Genomic DNA, 25,590 nt, shown 5'->3' on the forward strand with positions numbered 1-25,590 from the left:
TGACCACATCACATATATAACCTTTCTGTGTCCTTTGTTGTAATTGGATTTTTTTTCATTTATGCGGCTGATCAAATTCTATAATCTCAATGAAGAGATTAGGTTAGAGGAAGGATGATTAGGACAGAAGAGTGAACAGGAAAGCTCCAACTGTGCCTGGGGATTCGGTGACTCATTGTCTCTTTGCCCTGAAGGCCAATTCCAGCACAATCATTCACAGCAAATTAACTTTCTTTATTCACCTACAACAGCAGCAACAATAGCAGCAGGTTCACGGATGGGGAGTGGAGCGAGTGCAGAAGACAAGGAATTAGCGAAAAGGTCAAAACAGCTGGAAAAGAAACTCCAGGAAGATGCGGAGAAGGAGGCCAGAACTGTAAAGCTGTTGCTTCTCGGTAATGCAGCTGGGATACAGATTTAACAGGGGAAACAAAGATAAAGGTTAAACCTTTCCGTTTCTGTAGATAGTTCACTTTAATTATATAATGGTAAGTTAGTTTTCTAAACTTTCTGTTAGCAATTTTAAAATTAAGATATCACCAGATGACTGCTTAAATTGAACTTTTAAAGGAAGTTGAACAAATATGTGGTGGAGGAAATCACGTATATGTTAGTATTTGTGTCAATATCCAAGTAGCAATTCTAGCAGCATGTTTTACCAGTTGGCTATCCTGTTTATTCTTATAAAAGGGTGTCTGATAACATATATTGTACATAACATATACATAACAATCACCTGCAACTCAATATACCCCAATCGTGAAAGTGCTTTGTTTATTAATGTATGTTGTAGAACCACCCAAGTATTGGAAATAAGTATTAAACTCAAAAAAGAAACTGTAACTTCTGAGTTAAAGAAGACTTGCATTAATATCCCTCATGACCTCATCATGTACAAAGTGCCCTACACTCAGATAAGTCCTTTTGGAGTGTTGTCATTGTTGTAATCTTAGAAATCAAATGTGCTTTCATATATGGCACACTCCCACAAATAGCAAGGAGATAATAACCAGATTCCCAGTTTATAGTATACTCAGCTGGCTGGGCACTAAATACAATGTGGAGGTGCCAGTGTGGATAAAGTTAAAATTCACACAACACCAGGTTATAGTCCAACAGGTTTATTTGGAAGTACTAGCTTTCAGAGCACTGCTCCTTCATCAGGTAGCTAGCTGACAACGGAGCAGAACTCTGAAAGCGTGTACTTCCAAATAAATCTGAAGTTGAGTGATTTTTACCGTTGTGCAATACATGTTAGTAATCTTTAGAAAAAGGCCACAGGACATTTTATATTCACCAAAGAGGACTGGCTAAGCCTTGAAATACAGCACTACCTCAGGACTGAACTGGAGTGCGATCTTGGATTTTGTTCTCAAGGTGCTGAAATGGGACCTGAAACTGCACAACCTGTTGTTTCAAATGAGATGAAGACAACTGAGCCTTGGCTGAGCATCAAAACATTGTGGTTTAAGACTCCATGTTGGTTAGGTGCTATATAAACATATGTTCTTTCTAGTCACTACTTTTAGTTAATATGTTTGCATTAAATTCTATCTGTTATTTGCCACTAACATTTTTACAGTATCCATCCAAAGGCTCTCGGATCAGTAAGTGTGACTGCTCATTATTAGCAACCTCAGTTGTAGTTATTGAACTGTTGGCAATCAAATTGTGTTTCTCCCATGACAGATAACATCCATTCTGTTATATCCAAGGGTGATATTGTTATTCTAAGTACCTAAGTGCAGGCGGTTTCTTCTCTGTGGTCTTTGTGGACAATAACTTCCTTTGTCTTTACTTTGTGGTTTAATTACAAGGGAGGGACCTGCTATCTTTCATTATGGATTTGCATCAACTCCAAAAGGTCAGGGTAATCATGAGACAAAGGCATAGTATGCCATTTGATAATGTTGTCCTATGCTTCTGCATTGGCTCTGACGAGCAGAACCCATTACAGTTTAATTCAATTCCAAATTAGAAGCTAGCATTTTGAGATAGTGTATGAGACATGATGTATAGTGTGACGATTCTTATGGTTTATTTTGTCTTTTTCTTTAAGAAAGGTTGAGAGAGAAGTGCTACTCCAAGCCAATAAAGTAAACAGTTTTTGAGGCCTTGTTTTCTTTTAAAAATGTTGAAACAATAGAAGCAGTCTGAATGGGTGGGATCAAGCTCCCACAGAACCAGGACTGTTAGTCTTAGTTGCTGCTGCAGTGTTGAAGCTGAGTGTGGAAGCTGTTATCCCTCTGCCTGTTACAGTTAAAAGCTGGAGTTCCCTTCCTGCTGTTAGACTTGCATGTGAGACAATCTATTTTACTGAAATTGCCTTTGCCAAGAATGTGTTTTGTGTGATGTTGTTACATTGGAAACTGCTACTGTCTGGTAGCTAAATAATCCAATATTCTGTCAAGTTTTCCAATAGAGTTTAATTATTCCAAATTATTTCTTTTGTTGTCTTTTAACTATAGTTTATAATTAAAGAGTGTTTGTTTGGTTTCAAGGCTGGTAGTTTGACCAATCAAATTGCATCTGAAATGCAATGCCTGGCACTTGCCTTTAAAATAAGAAAAAGTTAGGATCTCAGCTATCTTCTTGAGGGGGTTTGATCTGGTCCATAACAAACTGGGGTCTCTATACTGGATCAAAATCTCTAATTCCAGGTTGGGGTTTAGGATTACTGGCCTCAAAGGCAGTGTTGATGTTCTTTTTTTAGAGGCACGGGTAGCATTGAGGAGGTGGGGAGGCTGTAGAAAGATTTGGACAGGTTCAGAGAGTGACCAAAGAACTGGCAGATGGAGGACAACATGGGAAACTGAGTGGCCATGTGCCTTGGTAGTAAACATAGAGGCATGGACTATTTTCTAAATGGGGAGAAAATTCAGAAGTCTGTAGTGCAAAGAGATTTGGGAGTTCTAGTTCAGGATTCTCTCAAGGTAAACTTGCAAGTTGAGTCAATATTTAGGAAGGCAAATGCAATGATGGCATTTATTTCGAGAGGACTTGAATATAAAAGCAAGAATGTACTTCTGAAGCTCTATAAGGCTCTGGGCAGACCACATTTAGGGTATTGTGTGCAGTTTTGGGCCCCATATCTCAGGAAGGATGTGCTGGCCCTGGAGCATGTTCAGAGGAGATTCACAAGAATAGTCCCAGTAATGAACAGCCTAATATATAAGGAACGTTTGAGGACTCTGGGTCTATAACTTGATGGAGTTTAGAAGGATGAAGGAGGATGTAATTGAAACTGAATGGCCTGGACAGAGTGGATGTTGGAAGATGTTTCCATTTGTAGGAGAGACTGGGACCCGAGAGCACAGACTTAGAGTAAAGTGAAGATGTTTTAGCATGGAGGTAAAGAGAAACTTCTTCAGCCAGAGAGTGGTGAATCTGTGGAACTCATTGCCACAGAAGGCTTTGGAGGCCAGGTCATTGAGTATATTGAAGACTGAGATGGATAGGCTCTTGAGTATGAAGGGGATCAAGGGTTATGGGGAGAAAATGGAAGAATGAGGTTGAGAAACTTATCAAAGCAGAAAATGTGTTGCTGGAAAAGCGCAGCAGGTCAGGCAGCATCCAAGGAGCAGGAGAGTCGATGTTTTGGGCATGACCCTTTATTCAGGAGCCCTTCTCCTGCTCCTTGGATGCTGCCTGACCTGCTGCGCTTTTCCAGCAATGCATTTTCAGCTCTGATCTCCAGCATCTGCAGTCCTCACTTTCTCTGAGAAACTTATCAGCCAGGATTGAATGGTGGAACAGACTCGATGGGCTGCTCCCGTGTCTAATGGTCTAAGTTGGGTGCGCTTGTGCACTAATGGCTCTTTCAGTCACTAAGAGTTTCCTGGGGTGGAAGAAGTCACTTTTATAGAAAGTCAGCAAGGCAAAGCTTTCGGAATTGGAAAACACTGGAGTTGGGGTTACTTGTGTCTGTGAGGAAAGGGGAGATAATTGTGGCATTTACAATTGCCTGGAATGCCAATTTGGAAATGGCTACAATTCAATTGAAAATGAACTGGCTTGAATTAGATGCAAAAGAAAAAGAAAGAAAGTTTGAATTGCCATTTAAATTAGAGAGAGAAAAAAAGAAAAAGGAGAGGAAGGCCTTAGCAGAAGTAAGGGAAAATAAGAGAGTTTTTGAACTTCAGAGGCTGGAACCGAAAACTCAAACTCGATTTAAAATGGCAGAGGTAGAGGTGAAAGGTAGGAGTAGTGATGAAGACACTGATGGAGAACAATCCCTTCGTAGCCAAAGGCCTAGTGGGGACCTGTTTAAATATGTCCTAGCATTGCCATAGTTCAGTGAGAGGAAGATGAAAGATTTTTTAAAATTTCATTTAAGAAAGTGGCTAAACAAATGAAATGGCCGGTGACTATGTGGGTATTGTTGATCAAAATGAAGTCGGTAAGTAGAGCGAGTTAAGTATTTGCATGACTATCACAGGAGGTATCTGGGGAGTGAAAATGCCATCGTAAGTGCATGTGAGCTGATGCTGGAAGCCTAGAGACGTTTTAGGAATCTAAGGAGGGAACATGGTCAAACATACATTGAGTTTGAAAGGTTCAAACAAAGTAATTTTGATCGATGGATAAGGGGATTGAAAATAGATGAGACATGTGTCACTCTTAGAGAGATGATTATTTTAGAGGCGTTCACAAATTCACTTCCTGAAGTCGTGAGAATTTGTGCAGAAGAGTAGAGAGGTAAGGTTACAAGATTAGCAGCAAAACTGGTTGATGATTGGTCGATGTCTGGTTGGTTCATAAATCAAAAATTGACTTTCGACTTCAATTTCAATCCATGAGGGATAGAAATTGGGGAAAAGAGAAATCCTCAGGTGGTAAGGAAAAAGGAGATCTCATGGAGATGATAGCAAAGGCAATTTACCACTGGGTAAAAAGGAAACCTGAGGGGGAAAGAGAAATAAAAAAGCTAACTGCAACAAGACCAAATGAAGTCGTAGTGTTAGTGGTCTAGAAAAAGTATTAGAAAGATGGATGCAGGAAAATCAGATTTTTTTTTAGATTCCCTACAGTGTGGAAACAGGCCCTTTGGCCCAACCAGTCCCTCCAAAGAGCAACCCACCCAGACCCATTTCCCTCTGACTAATGCACCTAACACTATGGGCAATTTAGCATGGCCAATTCACCTGAGCTGCATATCTTTGGACTGTGGGAGGAAACCCACACAGACATGGGGAGAATGTGCAAACTCACTCAGTTAGTCACCCAAGGCTGGAATCAAACCTGGGACCCTGGTGCTGTGAGGCAGCAGTGCTAACCACTGAGCCACCATGCTGCCCCAGGATAAGGCAGTGAGTTTTGTTGAAGTGATAAAGGAAGGCACAGTGGAAGCTAAAAAGCTGCAAAAGAATGTAAAACCTGGTGAGGGGTTGGTTGAGAAGAAGGCATTGGATATCTTCAAATACTTTACTTGTTGGGTCAGGTGTACTCATGTATGCCAGGAGGGGTAGGTAAAGAAATTAAGATTTTAAGAGATACTGGAGTAAGTCAATATTTGACAGTGAGAAATGAGGAGATATATAATTTAGAAGGAGTATTGTCAGAGAAGGTGTTAATATGTGGAATTCCTAGTGAGAAGAGCAGTTTTCCATTACATAAAGTAAGGTTGGAGAGTCTGGTGGAAGGGGGTGAAGTGGTTATGGGAGTAATAGAGAAATTTTCAGTTCCAGAAAAACAGTTCATGCTTGATAATGATATAGCTGGATCACAGGTAAGAGTGATGCCCACTGTGGCTGTAAAGTCTGTGGAAAATCAGGCAACTGAGGTATTACAGGAAGTATATCCTTGGAGTTTTCCTGACTGTGCGCTAACAAGGTCACAAAGCCACAGGTTGAAGTCAGAGGAGAAATCAAAGAATAATGATAAGGAAGTTGAAGTTCAACTATCAGAGACTATTCTTGATCAAATAGTTCAGAAAAAAAAACAAGAACAGGTGGAGGACAAAATAGATATTTTTAGTTCAGAGGAAAGAGCTGAGTTCCAACAGAAGGCATTTGACAGCCTGAAAGCTGTGTTAACCACTGTCCCAGTGTGACCCATCCCTAATTATGCACAGCCATTCAAGGTGACTATCGTTGCAAGTGATGTGGATGTCAGTGCTGTACTTTTGCAAGGAGATGATGAGGAGATAGAAAGACCTATTGGGAATTTCTCCAGATAATTGAATATTCATCAACAGAAAAATTCCACAATTGAGAAGGAGACCTTGAGCTTGGTGTGGGCGTTACAATATTTATATTGCCCGTATTGTGTCTGGAACAATTGTATATACTGATCATAATCACTTAAAGCTTCTGGAAAAAATGAAGGATAAAAATTCCGTACTGTTTAGATGGAGCTTATTACTGCAGACAGTCATTTTGAAAATTATATGCATGGCAGAATGAGAGAACATAACTGCTATTGGGTTGTTGCAATTTTGATGAAGGATATGTTTATGGAACATTACTAAATTGGAACATGCTACTGTTTGGTAGTTAAATAATCTATTACTCTTTTAAGTTTTACAGTAGAGTTAAGTTATTCCAAATTCTTTCTTTTGTTGTCTTTTAACTATAGTGTACGAATGAAGTGTGTTTGGCTTCATGACAGGTAAACTGACTGTTCGAATTGCAATAAAAAAAATGCCAGGATTTATCTTTAAAATAAGAAAAGGTAGAGCCTAGGTTATCTTCTTAATTTATTTTGAGGTTTTGCTCTGGTCCAGAGCAATTGTAAGTGAAATGGGCTGAGAGGCAGTGAATAAAATTAATATGCATAAATGCGAGAATTTCATAATTGACTTCCCATTTCTTAATTGAATTTTTCACTTACGATTCATTTAATTTTAGATGTCATTAACAAATTTGAGCCAACTAACCGTCCTGCATTTGTTTGCATACAATTTCCATAAAGGTTCAAATATGATAAGACTTGTACATAATTCATAGTTTTGTACAATTACACATGGATGCATGTTATAGGATAGATAATCATTAACAGGCCATTCAGCCCTTTAAGCCTGTCCTGACATTCAATGACACCATGTATATGTTGTACCTTTCTAAAAACATCTCTAAGCATTTCATGTCCAATTACAATAACCTTGGAAAGACTGTTGTATTATTGACTGTTGTAATATTGATGAACACGGCAGGTATTTTGTTCATGATATAATAATACAGACCATAACAAATGGAAACAGGAGCCCATTTGGCTATCAGGCCTGTTCCATCATTCAGTAGGATCCTGGTGGATCCAGCAATCTTCGTGTCCACTTTCTTGCCATTTCCTCAAAACTCTTGATTCCCCTACTGATCAAAAACATCTCTCTCTCTCTCTCTCAACCTTAAATGTGTACAACTCTGCCCCAATAGCTGTCTGTGGCAAGGAGTTCCAAAGACTCTCAACTCTGAGAGAAGAAATTCCTTCTCGTCTCCATCTTAAATTGGTCACATTATATAATAGAGTAATTATAATTACAATAATCCCACAGACTGTAATAAGATGCCAGTAACTAGTCTGTTGTTGGTGGTGTTTAGTAGAGGAATATTGGTCCAAGCACCCTGCCCTTTATCAAGCAGTACCTTCGGAACAAAATCAGGAATTACTGGAAAACTCAGCAGGTCTGGCAGCATCTGTGGAGAGAAAGCAAAAGTAATGTTTTGGGTCCAGTGACCCTTGTTCAGAACTATGTATTTTCAGCACTTGTTTGATTTTGTTTCCGATTTCCAGCATCTGCTGTTCTTTTGGTATTTTACCTCTAGTGCCTTAGTGCTTTATTTTTCACTTAAACAGAGAGACAAGACCTAGAATTAATGCTCGATCAGAAGATATCACCTCTAGCAAGGCAGTACTCCCTCTGTAAGGCTAGGATAAACTCTCCAGTCTTCATAGCAAGGATTGAAATGTACTTAATTGCTGGCATTTCAAAACAAAAGCCTTTCACAAAAGTAGAATAAAAGACTATTTTGGAAAATAAATACCTCAATTAAATAGCACTTAAACATTTGTTCATGCTGATTATAATGTTGTAACTTTTGACTGCGACTTTCAGGCTGAATTATTGTTGTTGCTTTATATTTTCTTATGCTTTAACACATCCACATCTGTTTTTACATCAATAAGTTACAAACCCTAAGCCAAACACTACTTAATAGCGTGAAGAATGAGAAAATAATCTCCACTAAAACTATAAAGACTCGACAGGGGCTGGCACAGTAAGATGATCCGCTGTTAATACTAAATCTATTCCCAACCATTATGGGAGAGATGCTGCAAACATGCTCCTGAACTAGAAGAAGCAATTGCTTCCATGTAGTTAAAAGTATGGCATCACCAGACAGCACAAACTCAATTCCCAGCAAGATGTTTGAAAAAATGAATAAAGTTCAGAAATAAAATCTGGCAGGAAGGAGCTTGGATTAGTGGAGGTTACCATGGATTACTGGCATTGTTATCTTTAAAAAATGGTGTACTAGTACCCTTGAGTGAAGGAAACACACTATCCTTATTAAGTCTGACCATTATTTGACTTCTGCCCCATACCAAATTAAATGTGGATGAAATAGCAAGTTCTTCAATTATCGATGGTAATTAGGTATGGCATAAATGCTGGCCTTGCTCATATCCTAAGATTTCTTTTAAATGACTATGCTGGCTATCTTTAGTATCACCCGAAGACTGCCCAATGCTGAGTTCCTGATGCCACATCTTCTGAATTTGCTACTACTAAGTAAAATCTGAACCAGTTCTGAGGAAGGATCACCAGACCCAAAACATTAACTTTGATATCTCTTCACAGATGCTGTCAGAGCTGCTGAGATTTTCCAGCAACTTTTGTTGCTTCTACTTAGAATGTATTAACCTAAAATGGAAATGACTGATCATCTGTATCATTAGTCATTGGAATGTCAAGCATTGCCTGGATTACAGTGTCCCTAAATCTGTAACGTGCTGACTATGCTGCGATAGCCCAGTAGATTCTTTGTTATCGAAAGCTGTATATATTTGGTTAGTATTATCGAGAGCAGAATGTTTCCAAGTGGTATAATGTGACCTGGTACTTTTATATAATGGCAGTCTCTCAGATGAGTTAGGAGGTTGTGTGTTCACAGTTCATACCTAGACTTGGAAACGTAATAAGCTGACAAATGAAATACCAATCAAGTGATGCATTGTGGGAAGTGCTATCCTTTACCTAAGATGTTAAAGTCTTCTTCAGATGGACATAAAAAGGATCAATGATATGGAATGCAGTTGAAACATATGCTGCCTGCTAATGATAGTTGTCATTTGCTGACAAGAATATCTTACAGTTACTTTAAGGTTATCAGGCTACATTATCTCAAAGTCCCCTTCCAGTTAGTACAGTGTCAGGTACATATTGTATCTCACAGTAGTTTAAGTGGCATTCACAACTAGTGCCTCCCGTTATAAGAAATAAATCTTTCCTGTTCACAGGATGTTCCAAAACACTTCACAGTCAAAGAAGCATATTTTTCTGAAATGTTGGGATGTGGCAGTCAATTTGTATGCACCATAGCCCCACAAATAAAGCTGAAATAAATTACTGATAATTTTGATAATGTTGGTTAAGGGACAGCATTACTCTGAACAGTGGAAGATCCCTTTTTTTTGAATGGTGACTTGGGATCTTATCAACTGAGCGGACATAACAGAACCTTGGTTTAACATCTCACCTGAAAGGCCTCCAATATCGTAGCACTCCTTCAGCATTGCAGAGTCAAGAAAAAAGGATGAAAACCCTTGAGTAGGTACTGTAACATCCATATATTGTATGTCACCATGATTGCAATCATTACAATGTTAGCCTGTTTACAGTTTACAATTGGACACTGCAGCATTTTATCTGCTGTTATGACTTGGTTAGGGAATAGTTACTCTTAAGTTAATATAGATAATCTGAAATTCCCAGATCTTGTCAAAGAAGTTAATGCCATGGTTTTTAAAAATCAGAAAAAACTGAAGAATTTTTATTGCACCAAGTGTATTTCCTTTCTTCAACACCCAGAATTACCATAAGTTATATATGAATAAAACAAAAAACTATAGTCAAACATTATAAATTGCCCATTAAATGAACCTACTAAACCTGCTGAAAACCAGGTGTGAGGCCTTCAGATCAAGAGACGCACTCAAATATAAGGAATCCAAGTATGACCTTCACAGAGCCATGTAAGACAGCCAAGGACCAATACTGATTCAGACTTTGACAGACATCCGGCGACTATGGCAAGGACTGAATGATACCACAGGTTCTAAAAAGAGACAGTGCAAGATAGCAGACAATGACACATCCCTCCCAGATCACCTCAACTCCTTCTATGCCCACTTTGAGCAGAATTTTGGCGGATAGATAACGCCTATTCCAACGAGTCCTGATGGAACCTATTCCAACAGTCCCTGTATCAGAGATCAGATCAGTTTTTCTTTGTGTGAATCCAAGGAAAGCGATTGGACCAGACGGAGTATCAGGCTGTGTACTCGGAGCATGCGCAGATCAACTGGCAGAGGTCTTCTCAGACATCTTCAACCTCTCTCTGCAGCAGGCCACTGTCCCTGCCTGCTTCAAGAGGGCCAACATCACCCCTGTGCCGAAGAAGGCTCATACAGCATGTCTCAATGACTTCCGCCCAGTGGCCCTAACTTCGGTGGTCATGAAGTGCTTTGAAAGGCTGGTCATAGCATTAATCAACTCTAGCTTCCCCACTACTCTTGACCCACTCCAATTTGCCTATCAGACCAACAGATCCACGTCAGATGCCATATCACTTGTCCTTCACTCTTCCCTAGAACATCTTGACACAAAGAACAGCTAAGCAATAATCCTATTCATTGACTACAGTTCAGCCTTCAACATTATCATCCCCTCGAGACTGATTATTAAACTTAGTGATCTCGGACTAAGCCCCACTCTCTGCAGCTGGATCCTCAGTTTCCTGACCCACAGGCCACTATCAGTGAAGATTGGGAATAATATTTCATTCTCACTAACACTCAACATTGGAGCCCCCGGGGTGTATACTCAGCCCCCTACTGTATTCACTGTATCCATGACAGCATCGCCAAATACCACCCCCCCCCCCTCCCCCCCATCTATAGAATCCATCTACCAGGCCCACCAAGGAAAGGCCTGTCAAGGAAAGGCCGCCAGCATTCTCAAAGATCCATTCCACCCTGGCAATGTTTTTCTATAACCTTTACCATCAGGAAGACGGTACAGAAACCTGAACACACGCACCAGCCAGTTTCAAAACAGTTTCTACCCTACTGTTGTTAGAATACTGAATGGACTCAGAAACTCTTAGAATTCTTAAAGTTGCCCCTTAGATCCCTTTTATATCTTTCCTCTCTCAACCTAAACCTATGCCCTCTAGTTCTGGACTCCCCCACTCCAGGGAAATGACCTTGTCTATTTATCCTATCCATGCTTCTATAAGATCAACCCTCAGCCTCCAACCCTCCAAGGAAAACAGCCCCAGCCTTATAGTTCAAATCCTCCAACCCCAGCAACATCATAGCTTTTGTGTTTAAAATGCAAACTGGTATATTGGTCTGAGCTATAAAGAATCACATCAGAAATAAAGTCCTTCCTGTTCTCCTTAGAGATGTGATTGTATTTTTAAGCATATAAGATGTCTGCTGACTTCACAGAAGCCATCCCAACCTGTAATCATTTATATTGTAGCTTTTAGAATATACCTTTAAAGATTTATCATTACACTACTCTTGGCACGTCAGAAAGCATGTGGTTGTGTTCTGGTGAAGGCATCAATGAATGGGTGTAGTGTAATCGTGTGGGTAATACACTAGTGAAGGTCCTTTGTTCGACCTTTAGTATTTGCCTTACGCTTAGAAGGGCACAAAAATACAGAAATTTGATCCTGCAATTTGAATGAGATTTTCTGTCTCTATAATTCTTGATTTTTGGCCAGTAAGGGAATCAATGGGGAAAATGCAGGAAAGTGGACCTAAGGAATGTCAGATGAGCCCTTATTCATTTAAATGGTGCAGCAGAGTTGAGGGGCCAGATGGACTCCTCATTGTCTTCCTTCTTATGATCATATGATCTTATAAGGTATATGGAAATGGATATTTATTTCTCTAAAGGTCTATAGTATAAACTGTCTTCAAAATATTATGTCTATTTATTCTAATTCAGGCTGCTATGCCTATATGAGTGAAATTATGACTGATGAATGTTTAGTCATGTTGCGTTTGATGTTCCTATTCAATTCTTGGATTGTACATTGAATACAGGATTAAGTGGATTACATCTAGCCACATGGGCAAGCCCTAACAGTAACCCTATCATAATGAATTAAATCCCAGTACCTGACACTAAAACAGTAATTTCATGAAGTCTTTTCACCATTGTGACAGGAAACAGCCTGAGGTGGCGAAGGAGGAGATTCAAGGAGGAACTAAGTGGATCTGGTTCAGTTCAAGTACTTCCACAAGAAGTTATTGTGTCACTGTGCTATTTTTGCCTCATTCTTAGTCAATTAAGTGCTGCAGGCGTAAAAGGTTGCATAGTATACATAGAACTGCATGGAAATGAAAACTGTGTATTCAAAATGGTGAGAGCCACATTTTTGAAATGTTACAGTTCGTGTGGGTGTATGTACACCTACAGTGCTATTAATTAGTTAAAGTTGTAATTCTTTCCATGCTTGAGAAGGAAGTAGGGGCGTGTGTTGAATAAAAGATTCAAAGGAAGAGTTACTTTTTTTTCATAAAAAAGAGATATATATATAAAAAAAAACCTGAAACTTGTCCCTGTGCCTTCATCAGCACAAATGCAGGAAAGCTAACTTTCAAATAATCACAACAGCTTGTGCAATAATGTCCCTCTTTTATTTATATTTTAACACACTAAAATGTTTACTGGTCATTCAGAAACTGTACGGAGTTACGAATGGACTTTGAGGAGTGTGCTAAAATATAAATAAAAGAGAGACATTATTGTACTAGGTGTTGTGATTATTTGAAATTTAGCTTTTCTGCATTGTGCTGATAAAGGCACAGGGACACACTATCTCTCTTTTCAGCAAAATTCAACTTCTGTATTACCAAACAACTGAAAATGAAAAAGAATAACAGACTCAAAGTACAGTGAATAATTACAGGCCGATGCAAAATAACCTTATTTTTTGGAATAATGGAATAGATAGAACCAAACAAATTAGAATTATAAGGAGAAAACAAATGATAAGGAGTGTATAGTATTCAAAATGGCCACTGTTTTGGTTACTGTGCATTAATTATGTTGTAAATACATTGAAGTAGATTTTGCCTGCCATGACAGTATACTGTACACAAAATGCAGGACCAATCCACCCTGGCCAATTACTGCCCCATCTGTCTACTCTTGATCATTAGTAAAGTGCTAGAAGGTCAAGCAGCACTCGCTTAGCAATAACTTCCTCATTGATATTTAGTTGAGGCTCTACTCGGGCCATTCAGCTCCTGACCTCATTATGACCTTAGTTCAAACATGGACAAAAGAGCTGAATTCTAGAGGTGTGTTGAGAGTGTCCATACTTGACATTAGACCTCATTTGACCAAATGTAGTATCAAGGACCCCAAGCAAGTGTAGAGTCAATTGCAATTAGGGGAAGTTTCCTGCTGGTTGGAATCATATCTGGCACAAAGGAAGATATTTGTGGTGGTTGGAAGTCAATCATCTCAAATCCAGGTCATTTTGCAGGAAATTCTCAGGATCATGTTCTCAGCCCAAATATCATCAGCTGCTTCATCAATGACCTTCTTTCCATCATAAGGTCAGAAGTGGGGATGTTCATCAATAATTGCCCAATATTCAGAACTATTTTGTGACTTCTCAGATGCTGAATTAGTCCATGTTCAAATGCAACAAGATCTGGACAATATTCAGGCTTGGGCTGACAAATGGCAAGTAGCGGTCAAAACACACAAATGCTAGATAATGACGATCTCCAACAAGAAAGAATCTAACCATTGCCCCTTGAAATTGAATGGAATTACCATCATTGAATGATTGAATCCACTCCCCTAGCCTCCTCCCAACACCTCCACCACCACCACCACTATGAACATCCTGGGAATACCATTGAACAGAAACTGAACTTGATTGGCAATAGGATTTGAAGGAAAATCTTTTCACCCAGAGGGTGGTGACAATCTGGAATACACTGCCTTGGAGGTTAGTAGGGATGGGAATCCTCAAAATCTTTGAAAAATATGTGGATAAGTATTTGAAATGTCACAGCATTCAAGCCAATGCTTCAAGTGCTGGAAAGTGAGATTAGTGCAGGTAGATCGGTGCAGAATCAATAGGCCAAAGAGTCTCTTCTGTGCTGTATGACTTTTGGAAGTTCTGTGACTACAACAGCAGGTCAGAGGCTAGAAATCCTGTGGCAACTAACTCACCTCTTAACTACCCAAAGGCTGCCCACCATTAACAAGACACAAGTCAGGAGCGTGATAGAATATTTCCAACTTGCCAGGGACAGTGCAGAGCCAGCAGCTCTCAAGAAGCTTGACACCATCCAGGACAAAACAGCTTGCTTGATTGGCACCACACTTATTTCTGAACCGCATCCACAAACATCCACTCATTTCAGCACCCACACTCAATGACAGCAGTGTGTACCATATACAATGTGCACTACATACATTCACCAAAGGTCCTTAGACAGCAACTTCCAAAACTATAATCATTTAAATCATGCAGTGTAAGGCCAAGTAGATACATGGGAATACCAGCAACTGCAAGATCCCTTCCAAGCGATTCACCATCCTGACTTGGAAATCACTGCCACTAGGTCAAAATCCTGGAATCCTCTATCTAACAGAATTGTGGGTCTATCTACAGCGCAAGGACTGCACCTTAATTTACTTCAATTTGCACCATCACTTTATCTATCTTACTCTGAAAGCTTCATGCATTAAAGTAAAAAAGCTTTGATATTTGTTTTATTATTGAGTTTCTCTACACTTTTATGGTTCCTTGGCACAATATGACATTCATATATTCTGTCCCTTTCTTGGTTTTTTTTGGTAACAATCAACCTCATTATTAACCTCCACCTTTACCTTTGATTTTATAATTTTCCTTGCATCTAAACACAATACCCCACTCTATATATATATATATTTAACCCCTATCCACAAACTTATTGCTAAATTTCTGCTCTATTCCCCCCATACCTTGACACATTATTTAATCCAAATAACCATCCAATACCCTTTTTAATGCCTGGATTAAATTTTGGTAAACCAATAGCTATCTTGTAGTTCAATGGAATGGTTATTTTAAATATTTGAAAGCAATATCCTTTAAAAATGGAATTCATTTTACTTTAAGTAGAATACATCATAAAAAATGATGAAAAATTTAAAGGCCAAGACTAACATTTAAGTATTTTGAGCACATTGATTAGAAACAGACAGAGATGAGAAGTGTACATGGATAATGATTACTTGACCCTGGGAAATAGTATTTAAGAAAATTCTAAATGGTTTAATGTACAGTTTCATCCTCCACAACACCCTTTCCTCTTGGAAAATAATAGACAGTGGCATGTCAGTAAATTACAGGCCAGTGTTTCAATTGTTGGTAGCATGCTATTATCTATAATACAGGGGAAAAAAGTCTAAACAGTTGAATAGACAGGAATTGATCAAAAACAGAAAACAACAGGAATTTTTAGACTCAGGCTAGTTAACATTTTGAGTGCAGCAAAATCAAGGCTGAAACATAAGGTGGTCAGGCATATCAATAATGAGTTACTAATTATACAGTTATTAATATCATTGTCAATAATGATATCAATATATCTGGATAAACACAAATTCAAGGATGAATACAAATATATAGTAATAATGTATCAATGTCAATGTAATTGAACTAATGATTAGAAAATTATGACATTACAAAAAGCAAAGGAGGCTTGAATAGCAAAGTAAGTGGAAACAAATCTGAAGAGATTTGTGATGTTGACCTGGAAATGTTGGGAGGAATTGATGGACAGTTGGTTTATCTGTCCTGTTTAGATGAAATGTTGCTGGGGAACAAACATCAGAAATAAACTTTCAATTTACTTTGCTATTATACTCTCTTTATCTCTAATCCCTTATCACACCAACATATTACATATGTTGTCAATCACATCATATCACTCATGAGTACATGTTTATATCTTGTGACGCAGTGGTACCACCTTGGGGCCAGGAAGTCTGGGTTCAACTCCCAATTTCCCTGAATGTAGGTACAGCCTGTATCTTGAATGTTCATCTGTCAGTTCTATGCTGACCGAATGAGCTGTGAAAAGTTTTTGGAATGTGTTTTGTTTCAGTCTGCATAATTTTGTTTCCCAGGTGATTAATCAGAACCTGTCAACACAGATTTCAGAAAGCAAGGATATTCTTGAACAAAATTGGGTTATCACTTTAGACAATTCTGTCATGACATTAGATAAAAGATATCCACTGCTTGTCTTATATCTGGATTTCCAAGAAGCATCTGATAAGATGTTGTGTCGGAGTCTTGTTTTAGATGTCGTGACATGGAAGATTGACAGAAGGTTCACGATGGAGGAATAATGGATAAGGGATTTCTCAGAATTGCAAGTTACAACAAGCCTTCTATAAGCCTGCTACTACACTTATTTACACTCAAAATTAATAATTTGGTTGAAATAAGACCATTCAGCCCATCAAATGTATGGAAAGAGCAAAATATTTGGACACATACCCCAATCCTATTTTACACCACTATATGTTTTTCATTTTCAAATATTTATGTGGAACAGGCTTAAGGGACTGAATTGTCTATTTCTGCTCCTCGGTCTTATGTTCTTAAATATTCCTTGGAAGAAAAGTATTGAATATACTTCCATTATCTTTGTATCAGTCTCTGTAAAAGAAAACATTCTCCTCTCTGGGTCTTTCATCAATTATCTTAAAGTACAATTAATATATAAAGGTGAAGAAATAATATTTATGCATGTTCAGTGATTATACCGATTACTTAGATTAGATTACTTACAGTGTGGAAACAGGCCCTTCGGCCCAACAAGTCCACACCGACCCGCCGAAGCGCAACCCACCCATACCCCTACATTTACCCCTTACCTAAGACTACGGGCAATTTAGCATGGCCAATTCACCTGACCCGCACATCTTTGGACTGTGGGAGGAAACCGGAGCACCCGGAGGAAACCCACGCTGACACGGGGAGAACGTGCAAACTCCACACAGTCAGTCGCCTGAGTCGGGAATTGAACCCGGGTTTCAGGCGCTGTGAGGCAGCAGTGCTAACCACTGTGCCACCGGCACCGAGGTCAGTGTCAATGAATTGTGATGCTGGAAAAAGCACAGCGGGCCAGGCAGCATCTGCGGAGTGAGAGAGTCTATGTTTCAGGTTTAACCCTTCATTAGGTCTGGGGAGGGGGAAGGGGGCTGAGAAATAGATGGGTGGGGCTGGGGTAAAGATAGTTGAGATGGCAATACATGGGCAAAGATGATTGTGTTTGGTCAGTGGAAAGTGTGGAGCAGATAGGTGGGAAGGAAGATGGAGAGGTAGGTCAGGTCAAGAGGGCAGAGTTGAGTCAGAGAGTTGGATCTGGGATGAAGGGGGAGGCGAGAAGAGGAGATTTGGAAACTGAGAGTTCAATGTTGAGGCCATGTTGTTGTGGGCTCCCGCGGCAGAAGGTGAGGTGTTCCTCTTCTAGTTTGCGGGTGGCCTTGTTTAGGCAGTGAAGGAGGCCCAGACATGTTGAGGTCACCTGGAGTGACCTCAATAGAATATGAGTTCCCTGATTGGGGCTGTTAACCTGGTTTAGTGAGGGAGCTCTGGCTGGTGGTTAAGAATAAGAATATCCCAACACCCTGTTCCACCAGAGTAGATTCTGAGGGAGTTAGATCAGTGTCAAGGACACTCCGCGTGTAAATAAGGGGTGACTTGGTGACAGGATAATAGACTCCGTAGAGTTTTAGCATTCAAGGCCATCACAAGGTGACATTTGAAGTGTGGTGTGCAGTTTTAGACATCCGATTATCGAACGTATGTAACAGCAATGGAGCAATTGCAGGTCCATTGTACTAACAGAATTATACCCTTCTTCTTTAGTTCTGTGCTGAAGGCATCTTAACCCATTGAGCTGTGAACTCCGCTATGGGTGGTGAACAGAGGCAGGTCCCAAACGACTCCACCTGGAAAAAAAATGGAATCCCATGTTGTTGACGCCAATTTGATCTGTGCCTGCCATCTAGCTGACTAATTCCCTAAGGAGTCCCATTTACTGTGGCCACTTACACACTAGTACATTGTATTCGGGAACTATCACATGGCTGATCAAGAATCTCTCCCACTCTTATTGTCTTTCATTGGTATATGTTGGAAGGACTTACAAATGAATATTGACTCTGTTTGGTCATGTTATGAGTGTACCTTCCATGGCCATCAATTTCTGAGGTGGGACTTGAACCCAGTGCCTCTGTTTCAGAGGCAGGGAAGCACTCCACCTTGCCACAAGACACCATCCCAGACTTATAAAACATCTTTAAAACAGTAAAATGTCCCAAACCCTTCACGGACATATTTTCAAATAAATTTCACACTGAAACATCGATACTCCAAAGCACTTTGCCCACATCCCTATCCTGTCCAAGAACCTCTGCAGCCTCCCCACTTTCACAACACTACCTACCCCTCCACCTATCTTTGTGTCATCTGCAAACTTAGCAGCAAAGCCTCCAGTTCCTTAGTCCACATCATCAATGCATAACGTGAATACTTGTAGTCCCAACATTGACACCTGCAAAACTCCACTAGTCACTGACTGCCATCTTATAAAAGATCCCTCTGTCTCTACACTCTGCCATCTGCCAGTCTGTCAATCCTCTATCCATGCCAGTATCTTGCTCCTAACACCATAGGCTCTTATCATATTTAGCAGCCTCATGTACAGTACCTTGTCAAAGGCCTCCTAGAAATCCAGATCGATTCCATCCACCAGCTCTCCTTTGTTGAACTTACTCATTACCTTCTCAAAGAACTCTAACAGGTTTGTCAGCCATGATCTCCCCTTGACAAAGCCATGCTGATTCAGCCCGATTTTACCATGCACTTCCAAGTGGTCCACAATAATGGACTCTAAAATCTTACCAGATTAGATTATAATTCCCTGTCTTAAACCATCCTTTCTTCTTAAGCACAGGTGTTACATGAGCCATTTTCCAGTCTTCTGGCTCCCTCTCTGACTCCAGTGATCCCTGAATGATCACTGTCAATGCCTCCACAATCTCCTCAGCTCTCTCCTAAAGAACCTTGGGGTGAAGTCTGAGTGATTTACCCACATTTAGACATTTCACCTTCCCCAGCACCTTCACCTAAGCGATGGCCACTACATTCACATTTGACCCTGACTTGCTTGAAGTTCTGGCATGCTGCTGGTGTTTTCCACTGTGAACACAGATGCAAAGTATCTGTTCAATTCCTCTGCCATTTCTTTGCTCTCCATTTCTACTTCTCCAACCTCATTTTTCAGCAGTCCAATGCCCAGTCTTGCCACTCTCTTACCAGGTAGTGATTCTTGCAATCTTCTTTTATATTATTGTCTAGCTTACTCTTATATTCTATCTTCTCCTCCCTTTTGCAATGATTTTGTGCTGAAATGTCTGCAAATGCATTTCTACTGATCCATTAAATAATCTATTTTTCAGTTCACTTTAGCCAGCTCCATCCTCATATTTTTTAATTGCTTTATTTAAGTTTAAAACATTAGTCAAGCCCCCATCCATCTTTGAGTAAAAAGTGAGGTCTGCAGATGCTGGAGATCAGAGCTGAAAATGTGTTGCTGGTTAAAGCACAGCAGGTTAGGCAGCATCCAAGGAACAGGAAATTCGACGTTTCGGGCCAGAGCCCTTCATCAGAGCCCTTCCTCATTCCTGATGAAGGGCTCTGGCCTGAAACGTCGAATTTCCTGTTCCTTGGATGCTGCCTAACCTGCTGTGCTTTAACCAGCAACACATTTTCAGCCCATCCATCTTTGCCTAACACTGGATGAAAATTTCAATTATGTTATGATCACACCTTGGAAACCTTTACTAAGCAATCATTAGTTAGTCCTGCATGATTGATTATTTTTGGATCTAGAATAGTGCGCTGTCTGAGTAGTCACGTAATGCAGTGGTAGTGTCTCTACCTCAGGGCCAGGGGGCCTGGATTCAATCCCATCTGCTCTATTTCTGAACAAGTTTATGAACAAATACAATCTGGTTAACTCTATAATGTGTTGTTCTAGGGAACTGCCCTGAAAGCAATATATAATCTCATTTTCTAGGCTACCTTTGTTAACCTGATTCATCCAATTTATATGTAGATTAAACCACGTGAGATTACTTTCTCACAGGCTCTCAATTTAGCCCTTCATTGCTCATACTTGCTGTGCACAATCTTTTTTTCTCAACCTACCTACATCATTATACTCTATGTGGACTATAATAATTACACTTAGTCCCTGCAACTGCATGCTCCTCTCTGGCCCTGAGGAGATAGCTATGAGCAATGGGCAAGCAATAAAGTCTTCTGGGCTCTCCTTCTTATCTGCAGAGAGCTGTGCCTATCCCACTGACTGTACTGTCCCTTATTGCTCCCACATTCCAGTTTAATCTTCCCTGTTTGCATTGCTTCTTTGACCATGGTCCCATGATCAGTTTGCTCATCCGTCATCCTTTCTGCAAGCTTTGTTCCAATAATTTGATGATAATGGCTATCTCTTTAAGGCTTATAATATTTCTTCGGAACTTGATACAACTCCAGGTCTGTAATGGCAGACATGCCACCACCAAAGAAACCTTGTCAGGCAGACATTGGCTTGCTCAAATAATGATTCCACTGTCAGGATGAGTTCGGCAGCACATTGCAGTAGTGTTTAGCTGTCTATACAGGCTGCTCCATATCATTGGCATCATGAGTTTTTATCCTTTGCCAGCTGTTACAACCACCTGGGCAATGGATGTAGAGTTGCTCACTAGTACGTGGGAGCTACCAAGGCTCTGACAGAGAGTTCCTCCTGAACCATCCCTGCCACCTTTAGGACACCAGCAGTCCAGCAAGCCTTACCATCAGTCTCACCAACTGATTCTCTTCCAGTCCCATTGCTTCACAAAAACCATAAAGACCAAAACCAGTCAAAAGACAACTATAGGAACTCAACTCCATCTGTATCTGATAATTAACGTAATTAGTTTAACTCCTGGATCACACCCATAATCTCCAAAGGGGCTAACAATAACCTTGAAAAACACAATTTATTTAAGTGCATTAATTAGACTTATTTAACTAAAGGTTTCCACCTCTAGCAATGATAACTCCACCTTAACCTACTGATACTCTTGGCCATATAATTTCCTTCAATTAAAATGGAACTCTACCTTACGGGTGGCTCACAACGCCAGGAACCCGAGTTCAATTCCAGCCTTGGTGATTGTCTGTGTGGGAATTCTCCCACAGTTTGAAGATGTGCAGATTAGGTGGATTGGCCATGCTAAATTGCCCAAAGTACCTAAGGGTATGCAGGTTAGGTCGATTAGCCATAGGAAATGCAGGGTCACAGGGACAGATTAAGGGGAATGGGAATGGGTCTGGGTGGGATGTTCTTTGAAGGATTGGTCTGGACCCAATGGGCTGTATGGCCGGCTCCACACTGTAAGATTCTATGAGAACAGTTGTTGTAAAAGAGGTCATGCAGTAATAAGTTTTGATTATCCCATCATAAATTCATTATTGTTATGTGAAGATATTGTGAAGTTGGGAATTAAAGTTTTTGGAGTGAACAATAAATGTTAAATACATTTTCACAGAGTCTACACTGATATGACTGTTCGAGATTATGATTGGTTAAAGGTGTTTTAGTAGAACTAAACAAAGGAGATGTTGCAGAACACCTACGTTCTGTCCAGAAGAATGATCCTGAGCTTTCAGTTGCCTGCCACTTTAACATGCCACCCGGTTCCCTGGCCAACATCTGTGTCTCTGGCTTGCTGTAGATTAGACTTACAGTGTGGAAACAGGTCCTTCGGCCCAACAAGTCCACACTGACCCGCCAAAGCGCAACCCACCCATACCCCTACATAACACTACGGGCAATTTAGCATGGCCAATTCACCTGACACGCACATCTTTGGACTGTGGGAGGAAACCGGAGCACCCAGAGGGTGCTCACGCAGACACGGGGAGAATGTGCAAACTCCACACAGTCAGTCGCCTGAGTCGGGATTTGAACCCGGGTCTCAGGCGCTGTGAGGCAGCAGTGCTAACCACTGTGCCACCGTGCCGCCCATACTGCTCCAGTGAAGCACAGTGTAAGCTGGAAGAATAGCACTTCATTTTCCACTCTGGAAATCTGCAACGTTTTAGAATCAATATCGAGTTCAATAATTTTAGGGCCTGAGCACTTTCTCCCACGTCTTTACCGCAGACCTTATCATCACATGGGCTACTACCAAACACACCCATTGTCAGCTACTAATAGTTCCCATTAGCAGCTATTCATTCTCCCAGGCTGACCTTTACTCACTCCTTTGTCTATCCAATTGTTTTTCTCTTTCTTTGGGCTCTACCTCCCCCCTATGGTTTACACCTCTCCCCTCCTCCCACCCCCCCCTGCTGCATAAATGCCAACTTTTTCCTCGCTACCATCAGTTCTGAGGAAGGGTCACTGGACCTGAAATGATAACTCTGCTTTCTCTCCCCAGATGCAGCCAGACCTGCTGTGTTTGTCCAGTAATTTCTGTTTCTGTAAACAAAGGAGATGACTACACTTTTGGATTTGATATTCCCAGTATTTTTGAAAAAACCCAGCATTTATATTTGCAATAGATAACAGGTATAACAGCAATACATGCCCAGAAGGAAGAAAAAAACTTCTTGAAAAAAGATCTTGTCTTAGTTCACCCGTCACTGACGCTCTCATGCAGATCCTTGTTACATTGAGACAAAGCCCAGAGCAACCCACTCCTGACTGGTCTCCAACATTCTATCTTACATAAAGTTGATGTTAGCCAAAACTCAGTTTCTCATATAAATGTGCATCAGATCCATCATCACCTCTCACTGACTTATATTGGCACCAGGTCAAGCAATCTTTTGATTTTAAAATTGTTATCCTTATTTTCAAATCCCTCCATGCCCTTCCCCTACACTCTCAAGAGTGTAGTACTAGAAAAGCCCAGCAGGTCAGGCAGCATCTGAGGAGCAGGAGAATCAACGTTTCGGGCAAAAGCCCTTCATTTGTCATTTCTCATGAAAGGCTTATGCCTGAAACATCAATTCTCGTGCTCGTCAGATGCTGTCTGACCTCCTGGACTTTTTCAGCACTACACTGATCTCCAGCATCTGCAGTCCTCACCTTCCCCTACTCTCTCCCAAACCCCAATAATAACCCGCACCTTCCCTCCCCCCACCACAAACTTCACCTCTCACCTCTCATTTCTCCTCCAATCCCACAACCCTCAGAGATCTCTGTACTCCTCTCAATTTGGCCTCTTGTGTAACTCCAGTTTTAATCACTCCTCTATTGCCAGCTGTGTATTCAGTGGCCCAGGGCTCCACATTCTGGAATACCTGATCTACACCTCTCAGTCTTTCTACCGTGTTTTCTCCCTTTAGGCACTCCTTAAAACCTACTTCGTTAATCAAGTGTTTAGTCTTCTGACCTAGTATCTTCTCATGTGGCTCAGTGCATATTTTGCTTTGTGTTTCTGTGAAAGATGTTTTATTACATTAGAGGTGCTAGTTAATTAATGATAAATTGTTGTCATTTAGGCTTGATACAGCAACAAAGGATAAAAGCAAGTACAGACTGTGTCATCGAAATTAATGTACATTATTTAGGAGTTTTTGCTTCTTATATAACAACTGACAAAACATTTCTGTTGTTTGAGTATCCTGAGAAGCAAGTGAGATCTCGGTAAAACTAACACATGTAACTAGCTCACTTCAAGTGGCCTGACAAGTCATTCCAATTAGTAATGTGTTATTGACCCATTTTATGATGGTTGATCTCAACTGAAGACGATTTTCCCAGAGGCAGTAAACGATTTCTCAGGTCGTTTGGAAAAGACAAGAGCTATACCGGGAGAGCTGGTGTTGGCATCATGACTTTGCTAGATTAGCATTTTATCCACTCAATGGATTACTGCTCAGAATGAAGGGATTAATCTGGAAGCTCAAAACTGAAGTAAACATTTAATCAGCACTTACAGCAGGAATCCACAGCAGCCTAAAGAAGGGTTTGCACTCTCGCATAATTTGTAGTTTGTCTTTCTCTCAAATTCACTTCTACCCCCACCCCCAGTTATGTTGTTAAAGAAAACTGACACTTCCTGTCCAGGACCACCAAGAATTAAGAATAGAATCTGTCCCGTGATTAAACACCTCTCAACAGGCCAATATCTTCAATTGGATCACCAGGGCTTTGGTCTCTCTCCTCTTCGCTTGCCCAGCATGTGATTTGAATCCACCACTTAGAAGGTAAGAGGAGGAGAAGTAGGCTACTCTGCCCCTCAAGCTTGTCCTGTCATTCTTCAAGGTTATGGCTGATCTGCCATAGTCCTTAAACTCCTCTTTCATGCCCGCTCTCGACTCTTTGTTATCTCAAAACTCTTACCACAGTATCTGTTCAGTTTAATTTCTAAAGGAAAGGTGTTAGATTACACCTAGCCTGTCCAGAGTCTCAGCCAGGTTGCTATAGTTAGATTGATATGGATCACAGTTACTTCGAGCTTTGAAATTACTGTTGGTTTCAAGGGGAGTGTTTAGATGACACTGCTCTTATCCAAATGAGTTTGTTGCCAATAGATTAAAAGTCTCATTGAAATAGTAAAGCAGCGCAAGACAATTTTGTGATGCCCTGCAGTTTTCACAAAGGAGACACATCACTATCTTTCAAGTGCAGTCAAGGATAGAAAATAAATCATCGAATTATAGATCACTTATGGCATCAAAAGAGGCCACTGGGTCTATTGTGACTGCATTGAGCTGGCAAACCTAACCAGTGATGCTCATAGAGTCATTGAGTCATAGAGATGTACAGCATGGATATAGACCCTTCGGTCCAACTCTACATGCTGACCAGGTATCCCAACCTAATCCAGTCCCGCTTGCCAGTGCCCGGCCCATATCCTTCCAAATCCCTCCTATTCATATACCCATTCAGATGCCTTTTAAATGTTGCAATTGTACCAACCTCCACCACTTCCTCTGGCAGCTCATTCCATACATGTATCACCCTCTGCGTAAAAAAGTTGCCCCTTAGGTCTGTTTTACATCTTTACCCTCTCACCCTAAACCTATGCTCTCTAGTTCTGGACTCCCCTAACCCAGGGAAAAGATTTTGTCTGTTTATCCTATCCTTGCCCCTCATGATTTTATAAACTGCATATAAGGTCACCCCTCAGCCTCCAATGGTCCAGGAAAAACAGCCCCAGCCTGTTCAGCCTCTCCCTATAGTTCAAATCCTCCAACCCTGACAACATCCTTGTCAATCGTTTCTGAACCCTTTCAAGTTTCACAACATCCT

The 25,590-nt window shown here is 40.5% G+C and overlaps 1 protein-coding gene across 1 annotated transcript in view; it reads left to right on the forward strand.

Moving 5' to 3' along the window:
- The first annotated feature begins 277 nt into the window (after positions 1 to 277).
- LOC132828147 (guanine nucleotide-binding protein G(t) subunit alpha-2) overlaps positions 278 to 25,590 on the forward strand; it is a 62,177-nt gene continuing 36,864 nt past the window's right edge. The window contains exon 1 of the mRNA XM_060845071.1: positions 278 to 395. Coding sequence (XP_060701054.1) covers positions 278 to 395 — 118 coding nt within the window. The remainder of the gene's footprint in view (positions 396 to 25,590) is intronic.

The sequence above is a fragment of the Hemiscyllium ocellatum genome, chromosome 26 (genome assembly GCF_020745735.1).
Source record: "Hemiscyllium ocellatum isolate sHemOce1 chromosome 26, sHemOce1.pat.X.cur, whole genome shotgun sequence".
NCBI classification, from domain to species: Eukaryota; Metazoa; Chordata; class Chondrichthyes; order Orectolobiformes; family Hemiscylliidae; genus Hemiscyllium; species Hemiscyllium ocellatum.